At 38.7% G+C, this 8,170-nt stretch overlaps 1 protein-coding gene across 1 annotated transcript in view; it reads right to left on the bottom strand.

The window, feature by feature from the left end:
• Nucleotides 1-202: 202 nt before the first annotated feature.
• The window catches only part of LOC105620457 (E3 ubiquitin-protein ligase HECTD1-like), a 16,233-nt gene continuing 8,265 nt past the window's right edge, over nt 203-8,170 (bottom strand). Inside the window, 15 exon segments of the mRNA XM_012201947.1 lie at nt 203-485; nt 681-1,735; nt 1,843-2,410; nt 2,500-2,744; nt 2,827-3,042; nt 3,404-3,562; nt 3,702-3,961; nt 4,232-4,432; nt 4,673-4,877; nt 4,996-5,253; nt 5,362-5,648; nt 5,737-6,643; nt 6,725-7,278; nt 7,373-7,639; nt 7,854-7,889. Of these exon segments, the coding sequence (XP_012057337.1) occupies nt 203-485; nt 681-1,735; nt 1,843-2,410; nt 2,500-2,744; nt 2,827-3,042; nt 3,404-3,562; nt 3,702-3,961; nt 4,232-4,432; nt 4,673-4,877; nt 4,996-5,253; nt 5,362-5,648; nt 5,737-6,643; nt 6,725-7,278; nt 7,373-7,639; nt 7,854-7,889 (5,501 nt within the window).

Raw genomic sequence — 8,170 nt, forward strand, 5'->3', positions numbered from 1 at the left:
CACACACACACACACACACACACACACACACACACACACACACACACACACACACACACACGCACACACACACACACGCACACACACGCACGCACACACACGCACGCGCGCGCGCACGCACGCACGCACCTATCTCTGTTAAGTATAATTTTTTTCCCGCATAATTTATGACTAACTTGAATCTTGAGATAAGAGAATAAATTCAATTCAAGTGAAACCCTCTTTCTCGAGTAGCAGCCAACAGCCTTTCTCTCAGGATTTCTTCAGTAGGATATTCTGGTAATTTTAAGTAATGAACACAAGTATTAACAGAAGGATAACCACCAGAACCAGCGTCCACTTTCCGTACGATAGTCAATCTGGGATGTAAATTACATAAACCACCTGGAGGTAGAGCCGAACAACCAGTGGCAAATTGTAAGAATGCTTTTCTTTCAGATCCCGTTAATGATAATAGTACGTTGACAAATCTTTGGAAACCAGGACTGAAAAAATAGAAATAATGAAATAATTAAATAATGAAATAATGTGAGATTAATGCTATGTCTATCATTTAAGTCCATTTAATCTATTTTTATGAATTAGTGCAGATTTACATAAACTTTGCTCGTAATAAATTTATTATAAAAAATAAGTTGCGATATCACAGAGTACAACATATCGTTGATGCACTGTCTTACCTTTCCTTTGTATATCCTAATTTTGGCTCGGTGTAATTGAGCAAATCTTCCCTTGTCCATTGTGGATTCTGTTCTCCACAAAGCATCGCTCTCATTTCATCTGGACTAAAGACATGGAGCTTTTCCATTGGAAAGACTTTTGAAAAGCCCGATTTGAACGCTTCGAGTTGTCTATAAATTCCTTGGTTAAGGCAGTAATTGATCGTAAGATTTGCATATTCTTTTACGTTTTCTTTTGTCACTGTGATATCCAAGCCACTTTCCATCAATTCCACTTGATCATGTTGAAAAACTTTCGAACTTGGTGAATACGTCATGGTTAATGCTAAATCCTCGATAGCCACTGAAGTGCCTGATGGATGAGTAATATATAATGATGTTTCTTCGTCAGTAGAGCTTGGACCATCAGAAAAAGTTCTATCACGCTTTGTGATCGCGTTTTGTATTTCTCTTAGAAATTCTCCTCTTACAGGATCTACCTCGACAAGATCTTCTATATCTAATAAATCGACGTACCACGGACAAGGTTCTAATGAAGAATACACAGCATCGTTTTCCCCTTCTTCCGATATAAAGCTACTCGACATACTAGATGACATACTTTCCTGTGTAACGCCAGTAAGACCGATCTTTTCATTGACATTGTTCGAGATATCACCACGGCACATTAATTTTAAGAATGGACGGGATAACGGTAAATCTACTAATCTATTATCCTGGAGAACTTTTGCCAAGAAGACTCCTAGAAACCAGAAATAACGAACAGCACGATCGCAGCATGCAGAATCTTGCGGTAGTGGGGCTGGGAATAAGCCGCTGGCTCGCGTTACATAATATCCCGCAGGCCGAATTTTCTCTCCAGAAATACATGTTTGCTCTTCGTTTAAGATCCGAGTGGCATTATCATCGGCGGTGTCATCGCATAACCAAAGACTCAAGTCTTTGCGTTGCAGTTCCGCTGCGACTAGTGCAAAGAATTCTAAGGTAGGTCCAAGACCAGTGCCTTCTTCTCCTACGAATGCTACCTCGAGTATACTCTTGCGACTTGCGTGCACCTACGAGAATAAAAGACAAAATAAATAAATAAATGTACATTGATGAGTATTTTTGTATTATTTCATAATTTTAAGTACAATTTTCTTTCTTTTTTTTTCCTTTATACCTTCAACACCTGTTCCGCCCAATCTAATAGCTTTTCTCCCCTCGGTACACTGACTCTTTCGTGCTTGAGCCTGCCAACACGAAATTCATGACTATCGTCACGCCGTGGACTTAGACCAGGTGCCCTTTGTCTTTCAAGGATCGCATCTCGCTGCGTTTGTAACCATACGATAGACCGTGAAGCACCAAAAGCGGTACAACTGAAATAAAGTCGTCTTGTTTCAAAAGGCAGCAAAAATGGACAGCTTCGTGCGAGCTCTTCACACCAATTGGGCAGTGCACCAGCGGCCAAAGCCAACGGATCCTGAATTTGTTGTACGATCTTATTCGTGATTTTTTTAGACGTAAAGTCATCTGGATGAAGCCAGTAAGTCGTATCATTCGACTCGTTCTGCTCTGCTAAGCCTTCGTCCCGAATAGTGCCCAAGACAAATACGTGTCTCAAGAGTTGTAGAACATCTTCGACAGTGCACGCGTTTGTGTTTTGCGTTGGATTACGAGAATATAATGTTACGATCGGCGTTGCTCTGCCAGATGATTCCTCGTCTCTGGCTTCTTTATATATTATTCTATATGGAAAGGCACAATTAACTTATAATTTACTAATTTCTTATGATTTAAAAATACGATGTAAAATGAACGAAATTCAAATTATTACGTGTAGGTTGGTTCCCATATTCTTTTTAATTTCTCTTGACGGCTGCCTAATTCAGTTAACTGCATCAATTCTTGGACCGCTTGAAAAATACTAGCATGCGAATCGGAAAGTGATATCTCGACATCCGGTATACCCGGGAATCCGGGTCCTTTTAACGATAAAGAAAGTCTAGGCATAGGCAATGATCCTATGCGACTGTTAACTTGCGTCTCGCTACCAGGAGGGGGAACTTCCAAATCAGTTGTCTGTTGTAAAAATAACCTCAGAATGATGCAATTTAAAAAAAAATAACGTATCTAATTTATTACTTATTAATACATTACTTACTTGATTAATGTTAGTTCGGCCAGGACGTGGATCAAAAGCAGGGATAAGAGCAGAAAATTGACGCTTCAATACAAACTCATCATCCCATGCACGTCTTTTGCTACTCTGTGGTGCTTCTTCTTCCATGAATGCTGCCAAGAGATTACGACTTACCATTACTTCTTCGTATTCACCTTCACAACCATCACCTTCTTCTTCATTCTCTTCATCTTCTTCCTAAGATAATATAATGACGCTTATACATTTCATCATATATATGACAATTTTTTACACGTTAATAAATACAGTTTCGATAATCTTGATCTAAACATATGTTGTTGAGGTCATAGTCCTAATCGTACCACTTGATAACACCAGTGATTTCTAAAGTGAGTTCAATTTTGTAGACGCATTCTTCGACCAATCAGATTGATTCAATTTTTCCATAGTGAAAATATCAAGATGTTAACAGAAAATAACATAAATTATGTGCAATCAAGTCTTTAAGGAGATCGAGAAAGCAAAATAAAATCTGTGAAGTTTACAGACTTATTTATAAGATACACAACTCTTAATGAAATAAAAGCTGCGCAATTACTTCTTGATCATTTTCTTCATTATCTTCTTCCTCTTCTAGGACACCGTCTTCATCATCTTCCAATTCAGTCAAAAGCGTTGGTCCACCAGTAGTACGACCTCCACCGGTGCTAGAAGTTGCTACACCTCCGCAGGATTCCAAGAAATCTTCAAGACTGACCTGAAACCATGAATATTTGCACATTGTATCATAAGGCAAAATCAAATCTTACACTTTCTTTCAAGTAAACAAACATTTGGAGAGTAAATTTCAATAAAACACATTAGTTATTAAAAAATTATTCAAATGGTAATTTTACCTGCTCGCTATCGCTACTTGTACTAGTTAGAGACATAGTAAGCGCTTGTCCTAAACCAGGTCCGGTTGTCGTAGTAACGCCACTACCCGCTACTTGTCCGCTACTTGTTAGACTTGGATAACTTTGCGCCGTACTAAGTAAACCACCAGGAAAATTGGGACTGAGTGCCAATCGTACGAGACTAGATACAGAATTCGGTCCTCGAATTGGATTACAATTCGTATTAGAATTTGAAGCAAGATGCTGTCCACCTGCAGGTCCTAAAAATTTTTTACCTTTTTTGTTTCTTAAGAATTATTTGCTACAAAAGAGATGCAATGTGTTACAAAGAGACAAATTATCATCTTCCTAATGTAACTAAATATAATCAAAGAGATAGCTTTACGTAAACATTTCGCAAAAATACAGCGTACATGTGTTGATGGTTTAATGATAATAATAATAATTATAATAATAAAATACAATTGTACAGTGATAAAATGATAACAAATGTAATTTCGCCGCATGTAATTATTTAATTTGGAACTAACCTAATGTTCGTCTTCGCGCCATTGCAGCAAAAGTTTCCAACAAACCAGTAGCAGCTGTTGATTCCAAGGTATTGTTAGCATCGGAACAAGCGAGGTTAGGCACAGATACCGACATAGGATTGGTAACCACAACAGGACAACCGCCCGTTGTATTTTGCGTAGACGAGCTAGCTTCTTTTTCTCGAGTACAGTCTTTAGCAACTAATTCGAAGGAAAAATGTACGGAATTTTTACATACGTTATCAATATAATCACGAGGGAAAGAAATCAATGTTCGGTCACTAATTAAAATGCGGTCGTATATTTACCGTATACAAACAAAAAAGGTATTTAAAAGATGTTATAGACGATCTCTCGATCCGATTGATATGTCTGATTTAAATATAAGCGTTACAGTGCTAAAATGAGTTTATTGAAAGGAATACACATTTATATACATACCATCCGCGATCCCAGGATGATGTCTCGGTACAGATTTAATCCTTAAGTTTTCATCCGACTCGCCAGAAACGCTGATTCTAACAGGAACTAAACCAAGTAACTCACCACTCAGAAAACTATTAGTATTGTTGCGCAATCTGTCAGCACCTTCTCTCATACGATCCAAAACTTCAGCGGTTTCCAAACTCAATAAACCTCCACTAGCCTATATATAATGTAGATCATATTAATTTATCATATAAACTATGATATCTTAGAGAAAGACGAGAAAAATATTACTTTCAAACAGCAATAACAACAATAACAATAATCTCACAATTCACCTTATTTCCTCGTACAGTAGCGAAAAGTGGTTTCGAGCTTGACGCTCGGTTACTGGTGCTATTAACGGGACAGTCCGTATTGAGAGTGAGACTCTCGACGATAGTAGCTAGATCGCTAGTAACAGTTGTATCTGGTCTGGGATGCAATACAACTGAAAGTTCGCTCGTCGAGTTTGCCCCGCTCTCACCAGTTACGGCAACCACTGCTTCCGCACGAGCTACCGACAACACACTCTCGGCTATCGACTCGGCAGCTTGCTGCTCGTCGCAAAATTAGATTAATAATATCTTTGAATACGTAGCCTCTTATAGCAACATAAGCTTTCATAATTTAATAAATGCACATGACAAATAAATAAATTTTACCTTTGCCGCTAGATTATCCGCACTCGCAGCTTGATCTGTAGAAGCTACCGAACTACGCATGGCGGTATCGGTACAGTCGGGTAAACTAGGAGTGCTGTTTGATTTTCGACCCGTTAAAACACCTCCGCCACTCTTACATTTTGTCGTGTTGTCTGTATCCAAACCAATGCCAACCAATCTGAGATCGTACTTTCCTTCGGCACCCATTCTATATGAATTCGATCCACCATGATCCCATGTTACGTCTATCCATCCGTTATGTAATTCTCCTGTAACTGTGCCTTCACCTATATTAAAATCAGATCCAGTGTTACGTTCCTGTTAGTTCCTATTAGTCAGTACACATTGGCAATGAAATTATTATCATGCACATACCTGGTGGTACGCCATCCTGATCTCTCCACTTCCAATCTAGACCTCTAGCTACTCGAACTCCTGCAACTAAATGTTTAAGAACTTGCATCTTGATAAATCTTCTTTGTTTTCGTACACCGGCTTCTGCTTCCTTAGCTGCACGGCCTAAATCTTCACACACTCCAGTAACTTCCCCATAAACCTCAAAACCAGACACAGAGAGATAATGCGTCTGTCCTGAAGCATTCTTGCCAATTTGCTGTAGACGTAAATGTCGCCAGCCTTGCGTTTCTTCACTCGGTGGCTCCAATGTCCAAGTAGACGTACTACCCGGCTCATTCAAAGAACAATCGTCTACATGAGCGTATAACGTTATCCAAGTAATTCCATCCTTTGACGCTTGAAACATCCAATTCCTCAATGCACTTCTACCATATCCCCTCGCATGTCTCAAGGTATAAGCGCTCGGAATAATCCAAACTCCAAGATCTATCGAGAACCATGCCCGTTTGTCGTCGTTGGTGTGACAATTTAATGCCGATGGATCACGGCTGAGTATATCCTCAAGATGACCATACGGAAGATTTCGTCCGTCGCTCGACGTAACGACAACCAATCCATATTGCCCCGGGTTTACCCATTCGGAACAAGTTTTAGCATTTGTCCCGATCCAATATAATAAACCATTTTCGTCGAAGTCATGTTGATACTTGAACGTTATTCTATTTTCTTCCTTTAATCTTTTCACGAAAGCAAATGTAGACCTATCGTGATCATGCCACTGCTTAGCCACCATTTTTAACAAATGGTTCTCCAATTGTTGTATCGTACTTAATGGTTCCATCTTTAAGCTGCGACCAGATCTATCTATTAACGCGCTCTCGCTAGAAGCTTTTTCTAGTCGAAAACGTAATCTCCTCGTCAAAATCTGCAAAATGTAACAAAACACGCGCATGAGAAACACATGTGCGAAAGAAGTTTATTGATATGCATATATCTGCATTGATACCTGCAAACCGTAGCCTGATCCGGGTGTGTCATACAAATATACGGGTAATTTTTCTATTGATTCCAACACCGAAATCAACTTATGGACTAAAATCTTGGCCGAGTTAAGCTCTTTATTTGTGTCTTTTGTTTGAAAGCAATTCTTGAATGCAGTTATCCTTTGCATCCTAAGTTTAGTGGCTCTCAATGTTGGGAGCGTGGGTCCAGAAGGTGCTGCCAACAAAGCAAGTAACGCTTGTACAAGACCACTGGAGTGCAGCTCATATGCGGAAACTCGACCCTCTTCATTCAACAATACTTTGAGTTGTTCTAACGCAGTTTGTAGTATATTGCGCCATTCCCGACTCCCAGATTGTTGTTTTTGAGATGCTTTTTCTATTTGATTAACAATGGCACCGAGCTTAGCAACTACACCGCGTGGTTGAGCTTGAGCTGCTTTAAAGTAACGTTCGTATATCTCTTGTGCTTGTACTTTAACTTTCTGCTTGATCGCTTCGATCTTCGATCTTAATCTTTTCCCTCTTTTGCCAGTCCAACCTGCTGCAAATTCTGGACCTATAATATGTAAATTATGAGAAATAATCGTAAGACTTTAAGGATTTTAACAGTAATAGTATTACGCTGATATAATGAGATACTCCTCTCATACCTAAGCTTGTTTCCGCTGTAAAGGAATGTTTAGTACCTCTGTTTGATTCAAAAATAAAACCTGGTAAATCTTCTCTTAAAATAGTTGCTTGTTGTTGACCATCACTATTATGTATACATAATTCACTTTCCTTTCTACTAGATAATGCCCAATTTCCTACGACCAGACGTGTAGTACCAGGCCGAGAGAGCACAGGTTGACTTATAAAATTCACTTTTAATTGACTACGCGCTCTTTGCAGTTTCTCCAAAAATTCACCACGATTTTCTGGAATGTACGGATCATATCGTGTGATCAGATAATTTATCTCGCTTGACAATAATTTCAAGATATGAAAGAGAATGCTGTTATGTTATAAGAAGAAAGTAAAGAAAGAAAAGTTCAATATTTTTATATCACACGTTTGTAGAATATACTAAAAAGAGATAATAAGTATAATGTGTGAGTCATTAAACACGAGTTAAACATGTATGTAACCTACCTTCAGTTGTAAGCGACTCAGTGTTCCTCCCCTTTCCTGTAGGCAGTTAGTAAAACGTTATTTTTTACATAGTTCCCCTAACGAAAGTTAATCACAAATGGAAAATGTAATGTATCAAGTGATGTTGAGGAAACTATATTCATTTATAATTAATGACGAAAAACAATAAAGAAAATGGTAATAGTAAGATTAACATGAAAAATGGTGCGAGGTTGATATGACTTTTGCAAATATAAGCGTGCGTTTTGTGTGTATTTGTGTGTGTGTGTGTGTGTGTGTGTGTGTGTGTGTGTGTGTGTGTGTGTGTGTGTGTGTGT

The sequence above is a fragment of the Atta cephalotes genome (assembly GCF_000143395.1).
Source record: "Atta cephalotes unplaced genomic scaffold scaffold00026, whole genome shotgun sequence".
In the NCBI taxonomy this organism is placed as follows: domain Eukaryota; kingdom Metazoa; phylum Arthropoda; class Insecta; order Hymenoptera; family Formicidae; genus Atta; species Atta cephalotes.